Genomic DNA, 22550 nt, shown 5'->3' on the forward strand with positions numbered 1-22550 from the left:
CTCACGTGCCGCGGAGCGGCTGGGCCCGTGAGCCATGGCCGCTGAGCCTGCGCGTCCGGAGCCTGTGCTCCGCAACGGGAGAGTCCGCAACAGTGAGAGGCCCGCGTACCGCAAAAAAAAAAAAAAAAAAAAAAAAATGCAATTCACAGACTGGAAGAAAATATTTGCAAAACGTATAGCTCATAAAGGACTTATGTCCAGAAGAGATAAAGAATTCTTTTCATTCCAACCCAATTTGTTTAAATGGTCAAAAGATTTGAATAGGCTGATGACACTAAACCAAAGAAAATATAGAAATACCAAGTAAGCATATGGAAAGATGCTGAGCATCATTAGTTGCTAGGGAAATGCAAATTAAAACCACAATGAAATATCACCTCACACCTGTCAGAATCAAAAAGACAACAAATAACAACTGTTGACGAGGATGTGGAGAAAAGGGAACCCTTCTGCCCTTTTAGTGGGAATGTAAATTGGTGCAGCCACCTATGGAAAATAGTATGGAGGTTTCTTTAAAAATTAAAAATAGAACTACCATACGATCCAGCAATTCCATTCCTGGGTATTTATTCAAAGAAAACAAAAACACTAATTAGAAAAAGATATATATACCCCTGTGTTTATTACAGCATTATTTACAATAGCCAAGATATAGAAGCAACGTAAGTGCCAATCAATAGATGAATGGATAAGAAGATGTGGTATATGTAGATATGTAAAACATCTATTACTCAGCTATAAAAAAGAATGAAATCTTGTCATTTCCAACAGCACAGATGGACTTGGGTATATTATGCTAAGTGAAAATAAGTCAGACAGCGAAAGACAAATACTGTATGATTTTACTTATATGTAGAATCTAAAAAATAAAACAAATGAACATAAAACAAAAACAGACTCATAGATAAGGAGAACAAACAGGTGATTGCCATAGGAAAGCGGGTTGAGGGGAGGAGAGAAATTGGTGAGGGAGATTAAGAGGTTCAAACTCCCAGTTACAAAATAAATGAGTCACAGGTATACATGAGGCACAGTACAGTGTGGGGATATGTCAATAACTATAATTTTAATATCTTTGTAAGATGACACATGGTAACTAGACTTATCGTGGTGATCATTTTGAAATGTACAGAAGTACCGAATCACTATGTTGTGTACCAGGAACTAACATAGTGTTGCAGGTCAATTATACTTGAAAGACAAACTCATAGAAAAAGAGATCAGATTTGTGGTTACCAGAGGCGGGGGTTGGGAGAGGGGGAATTGGCTGAAGGCAGTCCGAAGGTATAAACTTCCAGTTATAAAATAAATAAGTACTTGGGATGTGATGTACAACATGGTAAATAGAATTAACACTGCTGTACGTTATATATGAAAGTTGTTATGAGAGTAAAGTCTGAGTTCTCATCAGCAAGAAAAATATTTTTTTCTGTCTTTAATTTTGTATCTGTATGAGATGATGAATGTTCACTAAAGTATTGTGCTGATCATTTCATGATGTATGTAAGTCAAGTCATTATGCTGGATACGTTCAACTTAGTGCTGTATGTCAGCTATATCTCAACAAAACTGGAAGAAAAGAGTATACATTGGAAAGTCTAAAAATAAAAAACAAAACAAAAACCACGATGAGATACCATTTTATACCTACTAGAATGACTAAAAAGAGAATTGATAAATACCTGTGGTTCATTCATTGAATGGAGTACCACTCAGCAATTAACCGGTCACTGATAAAACAAAGATGCATCTGAAAGCACTATGCAAAGTTGAAGAAGCCAGACACATAATACTGCTCACTCGTATGATTCCATTCATGTGAAATTCTCAAAGAGGCAATACTGTAGTGGTAGAAAGCAGATCTGTGGTTTCCAGGAAGTGGGGGAATGACTCCTAAGGGGCCTGAGGGAACTTTTGGGAAGATGAAAATATTCTATACCATGATTCTGAAGGTGGTTACACCACCATGTACATTTTTCAAAACTCATCAAATTGTATACTTAAATGATTGACTTTTATAATATTTAAATGATACCTTAACAAAGAGATTTAATTTCTTTTAATGTTATGGGAACATAGAAAACAAAAAGAGATGCTTTCCCCTTTGGTAACCGTAGGTTTGTTTTCTATTAGACAGTAGTTTTCAATTTCATTCCTAAGAACTATATATATATATATATATATATATAAATAAAATACCTGGGAATTAACTTACCCAGAAGTAGGAAGCAAGTACAGACCACTGGGTGACATTAAAAGATGCCTTTGAGTAACTGGAGAAATATGTGGTAGGCCTGGATAGAAAGTCTTATTGCTGTAGAGATAGCAGTTCTCTTCAGCTTAATATAGTTTTGGTCAAAATCCCCTATAAAATTAACAAAATAATTCTAAGAGTTATCTGGAAGAACAAATTACTGGGTGTAACTAAGGCACTTTTGAGAAAGCAGACGAAGAGTAGTGGAGTGAAGGACCATTGCTCTACCAGATATTAAAATGGACCCTCAGTTAAAATGGTGGGTTTGGCAGCATGAGGTGTAGATGATGGGCATACTGTAGAAAGTCCAGAAATCAAGCCTAACATTCACAAAAGTTCATGATGGTAAATATAGCATTGAAATCTTGGTATTGGAAGGGCAGACCAGCCAACTGGAATCTAAAATTAAGCAATTTCACATATTCATATCTTAAGATAAATTTCAAATAGATTAAAACTGTGACCAAAAAAAAAAAACTATTAGGAAAATGCAAAGAACTATATAGGTGAACATACGTATAATCTTGAAGTGGGTCATGCCTTTCTAGGCAGAAACTTCATTTGTTCCTACCTGACTGCATAATAATAAAAATTTTCAGGGTGGCAGATAACATAACTAAACAAAATTATCCACATTGTATAAAGAATACAACAGGTTACCTAAATAATAATGATGCTACTGCTGCTGAGGATAAAAAAAGAAAAAGACATACTCAAGTAGAGAAAAAGGATAAAAGATATATTTATACAGTTTTAATATTTTACATAGCTTTTGTCTCAGCAAATGTACTCATTTCTTTCTAAATAATCTTGGATGTGGGAAAAGTTTTATTTATAAGGATGTTTACTTCCTTATCCCTTACCAATGGAAAAGGTTAAAAGCAATTAAAATGTCCAACAGTAGGGGATTGGTATATTTTCTAAGGCTGCCATAACACATTACCACAAACTGAGTACCTTAATACAACAGAAATTTTTTCTCTTACAGTTCCAGACTCTAGAAGTCTGAAATCAAGGAGTTGGCAGGGCCCTGCTCTGTCTGACGGCTCTAGGGCAGAATCCCTCCTTTCCTCTTCCAGCTTCTGGTGGCCCTAGGCTTGTAACTACTCACTCAAATCGCTGCCTCTGTCATCACATGTCCTTCTTCTTTGTGTGGCTGCACTTGGTCGTATAAAGGCATCCATCATTTGATTTGCTCCCCGCCCCGCCCCCGCCAATCCAGTATGACCTCATCTTAACTATGTAATTACATCTGCAAAGACCCTGTTTATAAATAAGGTCACATTTTGAGGCTCCAGGTGGACAAGCATTTTAGGGGGGACACTATTCAACCCAGTACAGATGATATAGAAGAATATCTAAAGATATAGAGAAATGTTTACAAAATATTATTGAATAAAAAAGGTGATTTGATACAATGCCTTTAAATAAAAACATCATGTATAATAGAGCCAATAAAAGCCTGAAAGGGCATTTACCAAAGCATTGCCAGTGGTGCTAAGTTGGGAAAGGCTTGAATGATTTTTTTTTTTTTTTTTTTTTTTTTTTTTGCGGTACGCGGACCTCTCATTGCTGTGGCCTCTCCCGTTGCGGAGCACAGGCTCCAGACGCGCAGGCTCAGCGGCCATGGCTCTCGGGCCCAGCCGCTCCGCGGCATGTGGGATCTTCCCGGACCGGGGCACGAACCCGCGTCCCCTGCATCGGCAGGCAGACTCTCAACCACTGCGCCACCAGGGAAGCCCGGCTTGAATGATTTTAATTGTGTTAATGAATTCCTGTCTTTTCTAAATTTCTTGCAATGAATATGTGTTTCTTTGATAAAGAGGAAAAATAGTGAGCCTTTCTTAGCTAGGTTTTCAAACTATAGGTTTAAAAATGAATTCACATTCTTGATGGCTACAGCTTTTGTCTAATGAGTTAAAAATATCTTAGCATTTACAGAGTTCAAAGTACATTTTTAAATGTCATTTAAAACAAAGAATATTTCAAAGTTGAATACTTCCCTATTATACAAGATGCTTTTGTTTTTCCAAATTATAGGCAATTTGAGGTGTATGGGTTTGACATGCTCATTTTAAGTGTTTATTGTCTTTTGTGTTATTACAGAGTTATAATCCTAATTATAACTTATATAAGTTATAATCCTAATAGTTATTATAAGTTATAATCCTAATAGTTATTACAGAGTCAGAATTTCCCTGACTCTGTAATAGTTAGATTTGTCACTCCATCCAGACACAGATGTTCTAGGTAAACATAAACTCCAGAACATTCTAGCTACATGTCTCTAGAGCACTGGCGAGATATTTGGAATGAATAATTGCCGTGTTATTTGTTGCTGTTTTCCTAGGCAAGGAATTGTTCCTCCGGGTCTCACAGAAAATGAGTTATGGAGAGCAAAGTACATCTATGATTCAGCTTTTCATCCCGACACTGGTGAAAAGATGATTTTGATAGGAAGGATGTCAGCTCAGGTTCCAATGAACATGACCATCACAGGTTGTATGATGACATTCTATAGGTGAGTTCTGGCAATGTAACGACAGTTTGTTTGCTTTATATTCCAGAAGCTTAAAGTACATTTTTTTATGTGAATGGTTTTATCGAAATAAATGTCATTTCATGTGGAGTTTCATTTTGTATAAATATTGCAACTCTAAGGGGTTGTTTTACCTTTTCCCTTTGTTGAATAGAACTCTCCCTGTTGCCCAAAAGGAGGTTGAATTTCTCCCTAAATCTTAGACCCAAAAGAAAATGAGACAGAAAATAAAAAGATCCTCTAAGCAGATTCTGTTTTTAATCCATTCATATGATACAGGTATAAGTATAGGTGTAGGTGTAGACACATAGGCTTATACATGTAGTGAGGAGGGACCAGAAATAATAGCCTACAAATGGCTTTTTTCCCTAAGAGGAGGGACCTGACATTAATCACATTAATTGAGTGCCTACTCTTTGCGGGGCTCCCTTACAAATTTAAGATAAAATTTAAATAAGTTAGCTCCATCCTCACCCTAACCCTCTGAGTTTGTTGCTATCCATATCTAATGAATGAGGAAACTGAGAATCAGACAAGATAAAAATCTGCGCAGCCACACCGGTCCTCGGCCTTTGACCCAGAACACACAGTCCTGGACCCAGCGTTCTCCCTTCTCCAGTCCATCTCCTCTCTGGTTACTGATGCTCACGTTGTCCATTCTGCATGGCGGCTAGTTTACAAGCGCTGGTGGGTATGTGATGGATCGTTCTGTTTCAGGACCACGCCGGCAGTGCTGTTCTGGCAGTGGATCAACCAGTCCTTCAATGCCGTGGTCAATTACACCAACAGAAGTGGAGATGCTCCCCTCACTGTAAAGTAAGACTGGAAGATTTAACTGTCCTCTGCACTTCTCTGGGGTCATTTGATTCGCTGGTGATGTTCTCCTGGTTAAAAAAGTATATTCGTACAAATTGTTTATATGGTTTGGAATCCTAGGGAGCATATTTTTCAGTAGTGTTTCTTTTCCTCCCTTTCTATGTAGGTAACGGTTTTTTGCAGCCTGCCTTTTCAGACATTATCCATGATGTTAGTGGCTCTGGTAGGAGGACATGGCTCCCACACCCTAGGGCGCATCCCCCGCTCGCCCCTGCAGAACACACAGCAGGCAGCTCAGGGCTGGCCTGTGTGAAATGACACACTGTACCCCCATCCACCCTGTGGGTGTAGACAGATACCAACATCAAAAGTAGCAGAATCAACAGTGTGATCTCTGCAGAAATCCAGGGGAATTTTATATCTGATTTGTCTTTAAAATAGGACGCCTCCGGAACCCAAAAGAAAGTGAATGGATTTAAAATTTTGCCTCCTGTGAAAAGATGTTCAGATAGGCTAAAGTGATTAGTTAACCAAAACTTTGAACCTAACTTAATAACACTTCAAAGCGTTTTCGTTTTTGTTTTAACTCTCAAATTGCTTTTGACCATCTGTAGTCTTCTATTGTCATCCTAGGGAACAAAGAATATTGAAATCTGCAACCCAGCAGTGCTGATCACACCTTCATTTCATCTAATCCTTGAATTAAAATTTATTTTAAAATAAGAGAGAACTGCTTGGACTTAATTGTATTTTGAGGATGAGACTTTTAGTATTTTTATACCATAAGATGTCATTTTTAGAATGGCAGCACTGCATTTTTACTTTCAGTATGTATAGTGATATTTTGAGAAGTATTTTTTTATTTAAGCAAATATGCTACAAACATTTAAGCTAATATGCATTTTCCCACATTTGTAGCTTCCTGCACAGTCCCTGCTTCCTTCCCCGCCCCGCCACGCATACATATTCTCTATGTCTACTCGTTTGGTGTGGTAGTTAGGTTCTATGTGAAGAATGCCATTTTTGTATCGGTCTGCTTGCTTTTTCTATGAATATCTCTACTTGTAGAGTGATGATGAATGTTGTTTTGTGGGATCTCCTTTTTTTAATTTATTTTATTGAAATATAGTTGATTTACAATGTTGTGTTAATTTCTGCTGTACAGCAAAGTGATTCAGTTATACATATATACATTCTTTTTCATATTCTTTTCCATTATGGCTTATCACAGGATGTTGAGTATAGTTCCCTGTGCTATACAGTAGGACCTTGTTGTTTATCCATTCTATATATAATAGTTTGCATCTGCTAATCCCAAACTCCCAATCCATCCCTCCCCCACCCTGCTCCCCCTTGGCAACCACAAGTCTGTTCTCTATGTCTGTGAGCCTGTTTCTGTTTCTTCAATAAGTTCATTTGTGTCATGTTTTATGGACTCTCTATTCTTAATCTTCTTCATTTCTTCCAAAAATGTTGGGCTTGAGTTTTCTGACATACACTTGTTGTTTATGTACTATTTTCCTTCTTTTCAGTGAATTGGGAACAGCTTATGTTTCTGCAACAACAGGTGCTGTAGCAACAGCTCTAGGACTCAATGCATTAACCAAGGTACTCAGATTTTTATTTCCATAGCCATAAAGCTTCTTAATTTGTTCTCACCTGCCTGGCTCTAAGTCTCTCTGTTAATTTCTCAAAATAGTTCAAGTCCTGTGATTCTCTTATTATAGTCATTATCTTCGACTGCTTTCTTAAAGTATATCTTTCAATACATTTGGGAAGGAGTGTCACTAATAACATCTGCCAAGACCCTGGTCTGTACCTGGCACTGTGTATTCAATGCTAAATGCTCACCCACCCATACAGCCCACCAGAGGCTGGGTGCCGGGCTGGGTACCTCCAGGCACTCCCCTGAAGAGGTAGAGGAATCAGCATCTGAACCCAAGACTGTGGGACTCCAAAGCCCCTGCTCCATCAGCCACATAAAGCCATCAAAATATCTTGGAAGTCTGCCTTGTCCCAGTATGCCCAGGCTGGAAATAGAAAAATACCTCTAGGAAACCAGGTTTTGAACATACTCTTGGCCCAAGTTTCTATACAAATAGGACTCTGCATTTGTAGAGGTTTTCAAGAAGAAATAAGTACTTGCATTCAGTACTACAGGAAAAATAAGATCTTGCTTTTGGAATTATCTTTTCTGCAGCATGTCTCTCCGCTCATAGGACGCTTTGTTCCCTTCGCTGCGGTAGCTGCTGCTAATTGCATTAATATTCCATTAATGAGGCAAAGGTAAGGTTAATATGCCCTCTTAGAGAGGACTTGTTATTGACAGTAGGGTCTTATAATAATCTGCTTTGTTGAAACTTAAATAAATTTGTTTTATTTTAATATTTACAGATGAAGTTTTATGAGATCTGGGATCTGCTTCCAAATAATCTGGTTTTGGGGGTGAGGATGGGTCCATTGATGAAACAAGCTCAGCTCTGAGTTGCTGATTATTAAAGCAGTCTGATGGCCTTATGGGGTTTAGAATAGTGTTTCTACCTCTGTATAATAAAAAGTTTAAAAAATAGATCTCAAATTTATGTCTATGCCTAGAAAGCTTCTTCTATAAAATAGGTTCTTCCCCCCTTCCCCCAAATTTTCTCTTGGGGTTTCAAATAATATTAATCTATATCTTTGGAAGTATTTTTTAGTGCTGGCAAAAATTAAAGGAGAAGAAAAAACGAGAAAAAAGCATTTTGGAATGGATAACGAAAAACAGGGTAACAGTAGGAGCTATAATTGTAGCAGTAGTGACCATAGTTAAATATCCAATAGTTCCGTGTACTTGTGACTCCTATGTCAGTATAGTTAGTTTATTTTTTAATAATTATATCTATCTCTCATTTGGAAAGTTGCTCAAATTTGCACACGAGCTTAGAAATCAGCCTTATCTCTAAGGTAGCATATTCACCTGTTGAGTCCTATTGTTATTCAAAATGCTACACCTTTTTTTTTACAAAGTTTACTAGTATTATTTTACTTGTGTGTCTATCACGCAAGGATTAAGCATGTTTGTGGTTTTAAAAATAGACTTATTAGTGCCAAAAATGACACTGGAGTGGATTTTTGGATTAAGTAGGGACTCGGGCTTTCACAGCTTCAGTACTGTTTCCAGCCATTCCGCGAAGGCACCTGTGAACTTCTTTGCCCGTGTCTTGCTCTCTAGGGAACTCAAAGTTGGCATTCCTGTCACAGATGAAAACGGGAACCGCCTGGGCGAGTCGGCAAATGCTGCCAAACAAGCCATCACACAAGTAGTCGTCTCCAGGATCCTCATGGCAGCCCCCGGCATGGGTGAGTAGAACTTTGCCATCCATTCATTTATTTGGTACATTTCAATCAAACAAGCGTCGGTGCACCAGTGAGCAATAACCACAAAGGATCCCTTCCCTTAGTGGAACTTACTTTCTGGCAGGGGAGGCAGAAAACTAACAAAAATAAGTAAAATATAAATATGTGAGATGGTTATAGAGCTAAGCGGGGGAAAAGAGGGTTGGGGATCTTGGGGTGGAAGTGCTATCGAACATAAGTCCGTGTGCCCGACATATAGTGAGGCCAAACGATACCAAAATGTTGAAGTTTGGAGCAGAGAAAGGTTTATGGCAGGGCCATGCAAGGACAACGGGTGGCTCATGCCCCCAGAAACCCCCGAAGGGTTTCAGCAAAGCATGTTGAAAGGCCAGGTGAGGGAGCGGGGGCACAGGGTGTGTGATCAACTCATGCACGCTTCTCTGATTGGTTGATGGCGAGGTAACAGGACAGTTAACATTATCAATCCTTAGGCACCAGAAGGTCTGGGGGCTACGTGCTCATGATCATCAAGTAGTTAATTTCTTCCATTTGGTGGTGGTTTTTAGCATCTGAAAAACTCGGGAAATATCCATGAGGTACTGTTAGCTGGGTACTTCAGAGAGGAGATGCAGCAGAGGATATGGGGAAGGGGTCTGTCCCAGGAAGACCCCATGGGGTCCTGCTTGGTTACAGAAGTAGACTGGACAGATGGGAGGGAGGGAGCCAAGTGGTTCCAGGGTCGAATATTCTGGGCAGACGGAACAGCAGGAGAGCAGGGAGCTGTGCCCGGTGTGATGGAAGCATCACAGGAGGCAGGTGCAGCGGGAGGAGAGAGAAGGGGGTGGGAACAGTAGAAAGGAGTAGACGAGGCCTCAGTGGCCAGAACGCAGATGGCCCTGCAAGCGTTTGGAGCCCTGGCTTTTAGTCTGAGGGGTAGGAGGCCGTGGAGGGTTTCGAGCACAGGAGTGGTAATAATAATCCGGCTTAGGTTTTAACTGAGTGACTCAGGGTCCTGCGTTGAGAGTAGGCTGAAGAGGGACCAAGAATGGTGGTTGGAGACTGTTCAGGAAGCTGTTGACTGCTGCAGGCAAGAGATTATGGTAGTTGGACCAGGGCAGTGACAGTGAAGGTGATGACAATTTGAAGGAAAAGAATTTGAACTCTGTAAATCTTGAAAAGAAACTTCCAAAAGTTCTTGAATAGGAATAACTTCTACTGAAGATTTATTTGTATCAATTGGAAACCCTCAGAGCACGAACCAAGTTGGGTTAGTTATAGCAGCTATTAATATGTGACTCAGTTTTGTCCATAGGGCTTGGACTCAACATGACCAAAAGCAGAAAATCTCCATTGTGATTTAGTTCCTCTGAGAATCTCTGGTCCACTCCTAAGGTTTCTTCAGCTACCCTCAGACCAGGGCTCTCGAGAAGGTTCTCAGACTTACTCAGAAACCAGAGGGCCCGGGAGTACATAACTCTTTGCAGAAAGATATAAATACATATTTTACAGAGAGAAATGAGTATGTTTACTTTCCTTGTCTAAATCAAATGCAAACAGCACTTGGCTATTAACTAAGCTCTCAAAAGAAGCATACTTAATCAAGTGCTGTCAGGTTTTCTCACTAATATTTTTTGTTGTCTTTAAATTCCTTTTGTCACTGGGAAAACTCATCAGCAGACAAGTAGGAGTGGGCAAAGGAAAGTTGAAGAAAAGGGCATGAAAGAAAACTGAAAGGCGCATTCCAGCTAATTGCACTCCAGCTAATTGGTTATCTGATTTAACCACCATTAAGTGATTTAACAAAGAAGCACCTCAGTGCCCTCATGAGACAGCAATGTGCACCGTAGGGGTGAGTGAATGGTGGAAACCACAGTCTTGAACTGTAGGCCAAGAGTCCCCCGAGTCCGGGACTAGCACAATGTCACTAACCTACGAGGAGGCTGGCGAGGCCACCCTAGAACACCTGCTGAGCCCAGATTTCCAGTTTGCCAAAATCAAGGTGGCCATTCCGGCTTCTGCCCTGGGTGGGCTTTTGGTTTTGTTCTTTCCCATTTTGAAATACGACGCTCCTCTTTGGAGTTCAGCCGGCCCAACAAATTTGTTTCCAGTGGCTTGGTTACTTTAAACATTATTTAGTCCCCGGAGAAGGAACACAATCTTTCTATCCCAGTGAAATCTCTAAAGGTAATTGATATAATGAAATTGATGTGACAGTTTAGTCCGATAAAAATCATGAATAAATGAACTAACACTATCCAATGTTTTACGTGCATCATTGCATCTAATCATCCTGGCTAGTTTGATACAATTGTCCCTATTATATAGATGAGGAAAACAGAAAACTGAAGCTCAGAGAAGTGTTTTCCAGGATCATCCAGCTAGCAAGTGGTCTGTGTGACTCAAAGCAGGAATCTTTATACTGGACTCTATGTGGGATGGACACCCCGGGAAGGCTGCATTTGTTTCATTGGTATAGGAGGGAAAAGTTCCTGATGTTTGTACTGTTGTATATTTAATGTTAGATATAAAGTTCTCTTCAAGATCATAAAATTTTCTGGCTGGCAAAGAGCATTGTGTTATTTTTCATAAATCTAGAAAATGGAAACAATGGATTTTTTAAAACATACTAAGGCATTTTTAAAAATTATTGCAATTACTTTTACTCTGCCAGTGTGAAAATAGCCTAAAAGTAATATAAGCCTTCTGTGAAATTGTTGGGGGGAAAAAAAAGTGAGCTGAAAATAGACATGAAGATTTAAGTGGATCTATCTTTACTTCCAGCCATCCCTCCATTTATCATGAACACTTTGGAAAAGAAAGCCTTTCTCAAGGTAAGCCCCAGTTCTGTTTATCCTTGTCTCAATCCTTTCCATTTGTTTTCAGACTTCAAACTGTACAGAATATTTCCCACATGAATAGTGAGTAAAGAATTTGAAGGCCAGTGGCAATTGGGCACTTCAGGGAATATTTTATTTCTAATATCAGATATTTGAAAAAGCTCTCATGAATCTTCATTTATTGAATGCTGCCCACTTCTCTTGAGAGGTTATAACCCAGGTGCACCAGGGTCGAATATTCTGGGCAGACGGAACAGCAGGAGAGCAGGGAGCTGTGCCCGGTGTGATGGAAGCATCACAGGAGGCAGGTGCAGCGGGAGGAGAGAGAAGGGGGTGGGAACAGTAGAAAGGAGTAGACGAGGCCTCAGTGGCCAGAACGCAGATGGCCCTGCAAGCGTTTGGAGCCCTGGCTTTTAGTCTGAGGGGTAGGAGGCCGTGGAGGGTTTCGAGCACAGGAGTGGTAATAATAATCCGGCTTAGGTTTTAACTGAGTGACTCAGGGTCCTGCGTTGAGAGTAGGCTGAAGAGGGACCAAGAATGGTGGTTGGAGACTGTTCAGGAAGCTGTTGACTGCTGCAGGCAAGAGATTATGGTAGTTGGACCAGGGCAGTGACAGTGAAGGTGATGACAATTTGAAGGAAAAGAATTTGAACTCTGTAAATCTTGAAAAGAAACTTCCAAAAGTTCTTGAATAGGAATAACTTCTACTGAAGATTTATTTGTATCAATTGGAAACCCTCAGAGCACGAACCAAGTTGGGTTAGTTATAGCAGCTATTAATATGTGACTCAGTTTTGTCCATAGGGCTTGGACTCAACATGACCAAAAGCAGAAAATCTCCATTGTGATTTAGTTCCTCTGAGAATCTCTGGTCCACTCCTAAGGTTTCTTCAGCTACCCTCAGACCAGGGCTCTCGAGAAGGTTCTCAGACTTACTCAGAAACCAGAGGGCCCGGGAGTACATAACTCTTTGCAGAAAGATATAAATACATATTTTACAGAGAGAAATGAGTATGTTTACTTTCCTTGTCTAAATCAAATGCAAACAGCACTTGGCTATTAACTAAGCTCTCAAAAGAAGCATACTTAATCAAGTGCTGTCAGGTTTTCTCACTAATATTTTTTGTTGTCTTTAAATTCCTTTTGTCACTGGGAAAACTCATCAGCAGACAAGTAGGAGTGGGCAAAGGAAAGTTGAAGAAAAGGGCATGAAAGAAAACTTTGAGGCGCATTCCAGCTAATTGCACTCCAGCTAATTGGTTATCTGATTTAACCACCATTAAGTGATTTAACAAAGAAGCACCTCAGTGCCCTCATGAGACAGCAATGTGCACCGTAGGGGTGAGTGAATGGTGGAAACCACAGTCTTGAACTGTAGGCCAAGAGTCCCCCGAGTCCGGGACTAGCACAATGTCACTAACCTACGAGGAGGCTGGCGAGGCCACCCTAGAACACCTGCTGAGCCCAGATTTCCAGTTTGCCAAAATCAAGGTGGCCATTCCGGCTTCTGCCCTGGGTGGGCTTTTGGTTTTGTTCTTTCCCATTTTGAAATACGACGCTCCTCTTTGGAGTTCAGCCGGCCCAACAAATTTGTTTCCAGTGGCTTGGTTACTTTAAACATTATTTAGTCCCCGGAGAAGGAACACAATCTTTCTATCCCAGTGAAATCTCTAAAGGTAATTGATATAATGAAATTGATGTGACAGTTTAGTCCGATAAAAATCATGAATAAATGAACTAACACTATCCAATGTTTTACGTGCATCATTGCATCTAATCATCCTGGCTAGTTTGATACAATTGTCCCTATTATATAGATGAGGAAAACAGAAAACTGAAGCTCAGAGAAGTGTTTTCCAGGATCATCCAGCTAGCAAGTGGTCTGTGTGACTCAAAGCAGGAATCTTTATACTGGACTCTATGTGGGATGGACACCCCGGGAAGGCTGCATTTGTTTCATTGGTATAGGAGGGAAAAGTTCCTGATGTTTGTACTGTTGTATATTTAATGTTAGATATAAAGTTCTCTTCAAGATCATAAAATTTTCTGGCTGGCAAAGAGCATTGTGTTATTTTTCATAAATCTAGAAAATGGAAACAATGGATTTTTTAAAACATACTAAGGCATTTTTAAAAATTATTGCAATTACTTTTACTCTGCCAGTGTGAAAATAGCCTAAAAGTAATATAAGCCTTCTGTGAAATTGTTGGGGGGAAAAAAAAGTGAGCTGAAAATAGACATGAAGATTTAAGTGGATCTATCTTTACTTCCAGCCATCCCTCCATTTATCATGAACACTTTGGAAAAGAAAGCCTTTCTCAAGGTAAGCCCCAGTTCTGTTTATCCTTGTCTCAATCCTTTCCATTTGTTTTCAGACTTCAAACTGTACAGAATATTTCCCACATGAATAGTGAGTAAAGAATTTGAAGGCCAGTGGCAATTGGGCACTTCAGGGAATATTTTATTTCTAATATCAGATATTTGAAAAAGCTCTCATAAATCTTCATTTATTGAATGCTGCCCACTCCTCTTGAGAGGTTATAACCCAGGTGCACATTCATCGTAGTCATCAGTCGAATCCCTAGCTAGGTAATAATGAGGAGATGGTGTGAATTTGGAATGATTTGTTTGTAAGTCCCGATACATACTATCAGAAAGGAAAAAATAATCTGGAGTAGTATCTTCACAGAACACTGAATTTAGTGCCCTGATGTATTTTTCTTTGGTGATCATATCTAATAATCTATTAATCTATCAGCTGCCTCCCCTCAGGGTCTGAAAATATTATAGGATGAAATTGTCACTGAGAAATCTCTGTGCATTGTCTGCATTCTTTTTGTAACTTCCATGATTTAATGCAATCATATTTATGCTTCATCTTAGCTTTCCAGTTCTTGTAACAAGTAGGAAAGAGTGGGATAGGGTGACTCGTTTAGCTCCTGCTGTGTTTGGAAACTGACACCATTACACCTGCCGGGAGGAATGGCTCCAGTTCTTGCTGGAGGAGCAGATGTGTTGTAAACACTGCAGCTCTCTTGGGGTGAATTGTTTTGGGTCTTAGCGACAGAACCGTCACACTGAGAGGACAGTATCAGACTTTGAAAAAAGGACATGGTTCACAGACCAAACACTTCCTGAATGATTTCTGTGATTAGGAGAATTCTAACTGTCCAACAGGTAAATGTTCATTGACCTATATTCACCCTATGGGCTCCAGGAGGAAAATTAAGGCCAACACTAATTACTTTCAATACAATCACATTCTTAGAAAAGTGAGCCAAGAAAGTATGCTTTGAAAAAATAGTAGTGTTGAGTGCCTCATTTGACCGGCATGTCGATGCACCAACCCCATGTGAGGGAAAGGGGACCCTCTCTTCAGCAGCCCCCCTCAGTCTTTCTTGGGAGCTTTGGGTACATGAGCAGATTATATTCCCTGAGCTTCTTCCTCTGGCAATCTTACATGTCGATGTGAATTGCAAGATAGGGTGTCACAGTGGCTCTGTAGTGATTGAACTGTCCCGTTGCTCCTGGGAACGTTCCCAGGGGGATCCACAGACCCCCGGGCCACCCCAGGAGGCTGCATCCTCAAATGCACTCTGAGTCCCCGTCCATCTCCTGTGAGGGTTTCTACAGCCTTAAGTGTAAGATTAAACAAAAATATAAAACAGTTACACTGATTTAATCAGTAAAGCTATTAGTGATGACCAAAATGTAAATGTGACCTCATTTGACATAATTTACCTACTTCGATAAGCCCTTATTTTGAGGATTCATGAAAAGGCTTTGCTAAAGTCTGTTTCTGCTGCAAAATTTAGAAAAGATGAATTCTTTAAAGCTGCTCGGGGATTAGTTTATGTACTAGAACAGGGACTAGATCTTGAAATTACCATATTATGTAAACAGGTGAACTCTTTAAAGCTGCCAAGGAATTAGTTTATGTACTTGAACAGTGACTAGATCTTAAAACTACTAAATTATGTAAACATCTAAAACTCACCAACTTTGACATCTCAGTGATTTTCAAATAATCTAAAAAAAAAAAAAATTAATGTTCCTTCCTCTATCCATCCCTGCTTTCCTTATGGGAAGCAATTTAGGCTTTGAGGGAGAAAACCTATCAAATGAACTTAGAAAGGGGGCCATCAACATTATTCTCCAGGATGCTAATAGGAAGTGACCCATCCAGTGGATCCATAACTTTGCAGACGTGGAATTGATGCCCTGGCTTCTTCTCCGCTGGCTCTTGATCTGATAAGTCATTAGGATTATAGTCTTTCTGCAAGGGCATATGTTGACCCAGGCAACCTTTGGATTTGCCTGGTTGTTAATTTCTTAAGGTATTGGCATGCCAACTTTGGGAGCAATGGAGAATCAAAAACCATGTTTAATAAACCCAACTTCCCCCTCCCATGGAATTTAAACAAAATCAGGTTTTTAAAGCAAGACCAGATTTCTGGATAGATGCAAGGCTTGGAAATTGTCATCTCATCATGTTAGTTTGTCTGGCATAAAAGTGAACTTTCACAAGAGAGGAATACTTTTGCAAATGTGGGTCATTCCATCAATAATATATGATTGTCGTGAATTTGCAGGTGACTGTGGGAGCAGTTGGGAGGCCACCTTCAGTGGCAGTGTCCCCACCATTGAAGCTTCCCCATCCCCTTCTCTCTGCCTCTCAAACGTCACCCAGCACCCAGTTAGCAGAGGCATGTCAGCAGCCCGGCTCTGGAGTGGAGGCTTCTAATCTAATTGCCAGCTGCCACTGCTGGTGGGACATTATTCCCCAGAGTCTCACTCTGGGCTGTGGATATTGAGTACACATGGCTGCTTACATGTGAGCTGATCATGGCGTGGGATTCCAGAAATTCTGTAGGAAAGCCTGCATTCGAACCTACATTCATGCTAAAGAGTTAGGTCACCGGGGAAGACATGTGAAATGAACTTGGTCCTTTACTCTCCCAACTGTCATGCCTTTGAACTCCTGGCGTCTCAGTGTTGTTGGAAAAGTTGCCACGGTTACTGTAATATCTTGGTGACAAACACTGGGCAGGAGACATAGCTGGGCATATTGCATCGTTTTCTTGCTGGGACAGACAGAAATTGCTGTAGATAGAGCCTGGCATTTTCTTCCATGAAGCAACCAGCAAATGATACAAGCAGTTAGCCACTGTTGCCACACTGCCCTAGGCTTTTCACAACAATACATGAATAAATATTGTGTTTTCCACCCTTGTTTTTCTTTGTGGTTTTCAGCTTTGCTTGGTACCATACCCTTCAATAATCATATAGAGGTGTGCCACCTCGATTGCCCTCTGCCCGCCCCACTCCACCACTGAAGGGCCTCATGTGGACCCGGAAGGGGCCGCTGGCATCAGAAGCCATGGGGCAGGGTTGGGGGAGGCGGTCAGAGTAGCTCATGGGTCAGTCCGAGCGCCTCGCTAGCTACAAAGGGTCTGGCTGCAGCTGAACTCGTTCAGACCTCTGTGGAGGATGATGCTTTGAAAAAGCAATGGCTAAATGTTGAGCTCCTCAGACATAACATCCCACTCCCACGTTTAGGGTTGCTGTTACACCGAAATACTGCATTTTGCCCGTGTAGCGAGGACTATAGGCCTTCACTGATACCTATGGCCATTACAAAAGCATAGGCAGAGGCAGCTTATCTTCCTATCCATATGTTTCCATCTGCAAAGCACTTTCACATGCTATTTGGAAGGGCAGGTTTTTCTGAGCCCTTTTACAAAGGCTTAGAGGTCATTTCCTCAGCCGTTCATCATGTCCATGTGGGTGGCATCTGCCTGGGTCGGTTAGCCCTCTGATTGTTCCCGCAGCTCCAGCGGCCAGATGTGCCTCTCTGCAAGGATGTACTTATCTGGGCTTTTACCTTGAATATGACCAGACTCCTCTGCAAACATGAAATGAATTGAATGTTCCTGGCTTTTTTAAACGGTGAGCTTGGGGAGCATTCGGCATGACTCATCCTTCCCCCCACGCTTTATCTTTTCCCAAATGGAGCGCTGGCGAAAAGCATCAGCTGTGGGCAGGTGACTCAGAGAAATCTTTGCAGTAAACCAGAAAGTTCACTGCTTAAAATCTGGTGCTTTTCCCAACAGTGTTCTTGAAGAATAGCTCCCGTGGTCTCTTTACTTTGCTGGCACTTTCATTGGGAATAAAGTTGATATGGTTTGGGTCAGATAAGAGCTCCTCATTCCTTAAGTTCTAGTTCATTTATATTTTCTTTAATAAAAGTGGACGGCTCTGTCTACTCAGTAGATTTTCAGGATTGTCTGCTAATGGAGTGTGAATGTAGCGTTTATTTGTTCACTCATTTATTTTATTCAGCAGCCCTTTGTTGAATGCCTGTTGCATGCCAAGCAATGTGCTAGGTCCTAGCATCAGAGAAATAGGGATTGGGCCCTGCTCTCAGGGACCATATAGCATGGTGGTGGGGAGAGGCACAGGGCAAATGGTTCCAATCCATGGTGAATACAGCATGAGGCACAGAGGGAGCATAGAAGAGGTTTCGCCCCCAACTGCCATAGGTGGGCAGAGGCTTGAAGACAACTGGCCAGGGGCATCTGCTTTGCAGAAGCTCAGAGAAGACACAGAGCATGGCTTGTTGGGAGACTTGTAGATGGTCAGGTTGCCTGGGATGTGGGCCATGTGTAGGGAATTGACTGTACCATATATAAAAATCAACTCCCAATAGTTCATGTAATCTAAATGTAAAAATCTACAATTGTCAAACTTCTAGAAGAAAATATAGTAGAACATCTTTGAGATCTAGACTTGGGCAAAGATTTCTTAGACATGACACCAAAAGCACAGTGCATAAAAGAAAAAAATGACAAATTGGGCTTCAACAAAATGTTAAAGTTCTGTTTTTTGAAAACTGTAAAGAGATTGAAAAGACAAGAAACAGACTGTGAGAAAATTTATGCAAAGTATATGTCTGATAAAGGACTTGTGTCCAGAATATATGAAGAATCCTCAATACTTGTTAAAGAAAACAACCCAGTTTTTTTTTTTTTTTTAAAAAAAAGGGCAAAAGGTTTGAACAGACATTTCACCAAGTATATATAGATATAAAATAATATCACGTGTAAAGATGCTCAGTATCTTTAGTCATTGGGGAAATTCAAGTTTAAAACCACATTAGCTATCATTAAACGCCTATTGGAATGGCTAAAATCAAAAAGATTGACCATAACAAGTGTTGACAAGGATGTGGAGGACCTGAAACTCTCATTCCCTGCTGGTGGGAATGTAAAATGATACAACCACTTTGGAGAATAGTTTGGCAGTTTCTTAGAAAGTTAAACATATGCTTACCATGTGACCCAGCCATTTCACTCCTAGGTATTTACCTAGAAGAAATGAAAACATATGTCCATAAAAGACAAATGTTCAAAGCAGCTTTATTTGTAATAGCCCAAAACTGGAAACAATCCAAATGTTCATCAACAGGAGAATGAATGGATTATCAAAGCAATACATTCCATGCAGTGGAATACCTAACCCAGCAATAAGAAGTCATGAACTATGCATACATACAACAGCATGAATGAATCTCAAAGCAATTACACAAAAATGTAGATATTGTATATAAAATCCTAGAAATTATAACCTAGTATATAATGACAGAAAGTAGGTCAGAGGTTGCCAGGGAATGGGTACAGGGTTTAGGGAAGATGGTGGAATTGCCAAGGGCACAAGGAACAAGGAAAACATTAAGGATGACGGCTATGTTAATTATTTTGATTGTGGTGATCGTTTCACAGCTGAATACTTATGTCAGAACTTTTATCATACACAGTAAGTATGTGCAATTTATTGTATTTCATAAAGCTATTGGAGAAAAGATCATTGGGAGGAGAAAGAATTTACTCATTAACTTTTTGAGCTTTTACTTCATTGAATATATATCTTTTAAACTTGTGATTACTGTCTTTAATTCACTTAAACTTTTCATTTAAAATATCCTCTGTTTGCACAATTCTGTGCTAAATAAGGTATGTCCCTCCTTCACGGAGTTCTGTGATTATCTAGGGGAAAACCAAACATCCTCAGCTCACTTATTTAATCTCAGAATAAGTTCTGTTTAAGAAGTAGGGATGAACGAGGCAGGATGGGATGCTGGGAAGGAGTCGGGAGGAGGGATGACATCCAGGTTGGGTTTCCTGGGAGAGATCAGAATTCTCCAGGATCCTTGTCGTTACCGAGAGCCTTTCCAACAAAACCCTCTGCACAAGCCACCATCAGCCTTTGGTTTGTACACATCCACTGTTGAGATTACACACAACTGTTCAAGAGTCCACTTGATGTGAGGATGGGCTCTCATGGGTTCATCTTCCCACAAGATGTCATTCAGGGCTTAGCTTGCCTTCCCATCACCAAGTCTGTGTACCCGTGCAGATGACACACATCTGGGAAGTGCTAGGAAGAGGATTTACCATCTCCTTATGAAAATCCTTCATCATCAGACAGAGCCAGTTGCCCCAGATACAATATTTCCTTTTCCTCCTTTCCTTTGAGGGGTGGGGCCCCTCTGTGCGAGCTCCGTGGTCTGTCTCTGCTTGATGACATCTCTCCCTTCCTCTCCAGTCCACGTCTCTCTCCCTTCACGTTCACCCATGTGATGTACCTTTTTGCCAGAGGAGTCTTCTCAGGGACCAGGGTATGCCTATCACGCAAGCCTCCTTGGAGTCATGATCTTGTAACAGCTTGTGTTCACACTTAACTAAGTTGGCTGATTTCATTACAACCAGTTCACAACTTGGTTGCAGCTCTTTCAGTGGCCTTATTTATATAATCTATGTATTTCGTTGCTCTTTACATTGCATATTATGCTTTTTTGAAACTCCCTTTTGAAAACTAAAAATCTAATAGCACTTATTCTCTAAAAGACCAACCAACTCATTCATTTCCGTTAACAAAAAAGTGACAGGCAAAAATTTGTTACGCCAGCAATGGTTTTAGCCATACTGACAGCAACTAAAACCAAGAAAGGAAAGGTGCAGAGGAGGAGGGGGGATAATTGTTGGGTTTCTGCTACGTTCCGGGCATGGTACTAGGTGCTTTATGAGTGTTATCTAGCATATCTTCACCCACATGCTTTTAGGAAGCTGTTGTGATCCTCATTTTACAGAGAAGGAACCAAAGGTTGGAGACCGTGCCCTTTTCCCACAGTGGGGATGAACTGGTAGGGCAGAGATTTGATTGCAGCTTTGTTTGTCTTCCAGCCTTGCAACCACGCTATACAGACCCCCAGCCAGGAGAGAAATTATAGCTAAGTGATAACGATTTCTCCAGCTCCCATATAGCCAGGCATCTCTCAGATTACATGTGCAAGGGAGAAAAATGAGAAGCCGCTTAATCTTTGCATGTGCATTCATGGACAGATCGAAGAGGGAAGTCAGGACTAACTGTAACGCTGTTACAGTGTTACCCCTGCATTTCACTAATTGCATTCCAGCTGGATCTTGTAATGTGGTGAGGTTCCTGTCCCAGTTAACCAGCAAAAGAAACTGTTTCTAAGATCCTGTATAAAAAGTACTCAAAATAATTTGTTTCTCAACACAGAGGTTCCCATGGATGAGCGCGCCTATTCAAGTTGGATTAGTTGGCTTCTGGTGAGTAGAATTACTTTGATGTCATTAATTTCTTTTTTTAAGATAAATAGACAGCATTTGAAATGTGAGGGATAATATGGGACACACGTTTTGAAAATGAGACCATCCCAGAACATCTGGAACTTATGGTCCCAGTCATTAGCTAGACATAAGCTGTCTTTAGAGAAACCTACAACATTTGGGGCTATTTGTGTGATTCTTTTTTAAACTCCTTTTATCTCTTTGATTTAAAAAAAAATTATTTTGGCAGTCCTTGGTAGTAAACTTATACAAACAGGACATATTTTTGTGAGGCAGCATAATACTCGAAAGAAAGAAAGGGTATTGTTATCAAAGTAAAATAATAGAAAAAGAATCAGAGAAGTCGACCATTTCAAAAATGCTCTGATTTTTTTCTTTTTTTTTTTAAGTTTGGTATTTGCTACACCTCTGTGCTGTGCTCTGTTTCCTCAGAAAAGGTATGTATTTGTTATTCTTCAGAGTGATCATGCGTTTTAATCCTAAAAACCAGTTGAAGACACAGGTCCATTTCACTAGTAGGAAAGTTGAGTCTCAAAAAGATAATGAAGCCAAGCCTCTAAAAGGAAGAGATAAGAGGCAGAAATCAAATGCATGTCTGTTTAATATCAAAATTCTCTTTGCCCAGCTCTTTTCTACCTGCTACTGTTACATTTGAAAATTCTTTACTCTTGTGTAAGACTCAGGTTAAGTCTGGTGCCAATTTGCTCTTATAAAAATTTAAATATGGCTCGATGTCCAGTCCATTGGCAAAATGCATCTATAATGCAGATATATTCGAATTTAAGTTCCACCCCCAGGGACAGCAGTTATATGCACTTAGCTTTGGTGGTTGGTATATTTGCTTCCCTTCTTCCTACTTAGGGTTTTCTTTTCTTTTTTTTTTTTTTTTTTTTTTCTTTTTTTGTCTTAAAAGCTTGATTGTGCACGTGTCGTGTCTTTCATCACCAGCTGCCCTTGAATCCTGCCTTTGATGTAAGAACTGTATTGACAGGCATTAAATCAGCATCACATAAATCTAAGGCTTCAGCTTTTTTCTATTCTAACATCAAGGCACAGAGGAGCAGCATTTTGTTGTTTTGCTGTGGTTTGCGTTACCAGACTCCTGCCCTTGTAATATC

General features: G+C 40.3%; 1 protein-coding gene across 14 annotated transcripts in view; it reads left to right on the forward strand.

Moving 5' to 3' along the window:
- The window catches only part of SFXN1 (sideroflexin 1), a 33356-nt gene that overhangs the window by 7428 nt on the left and 3378 nt on the right, over positions 1 to 22550 (forward strand). For 2 of the 14 annotated variants that reach the window (XR_008615765.1, XM_055079862.1), the window contains exons 2-10: positions 4605 to 4775; positions 5511 to 5609; positions 7142 to 7217; positions 7810 to 7895; positions 8818 to 8945; positions 14053 to 14102; positions 20384 to 20456; positions 21362 to 21411; positions 21822 to 21869. Coding sequence is in view for 8 of the 14 variants with exons in the window: in XM_055079862.1 (XP_054935837.1) it covers positions 4605 to 4775; positions 5511 to 5609; positions 7142 to 7217; positions 7810 to 7895; positions 8818 to 8945; positions 14053 to 14102; positions 20384 to 20456; positions 21362 to 21411; positions 21822 to 21869 (781 nt within the window). In the remaining 6 variants the exon portion in view is untranslated. The other 12 variants (XR_008615766.1, XM_024116251.2, XR_008615769.1 and 9 more) reach the window with 11 other exon arrangements.

This window comes from Physeter macrocephalus, chromosome 2, assembly GCF_002837175.3.
Source record: "Physeter macrocephalus isolate SW-GA chromosome 2, ASM283717v5, whole genome shotgun sequence".
Lineage (NCBI taxonomy): Eukaryota > Metazoa > Chordata > Mammalia > Artiodactyla > Physeteridae > Physeter > Physeter macrocephalus.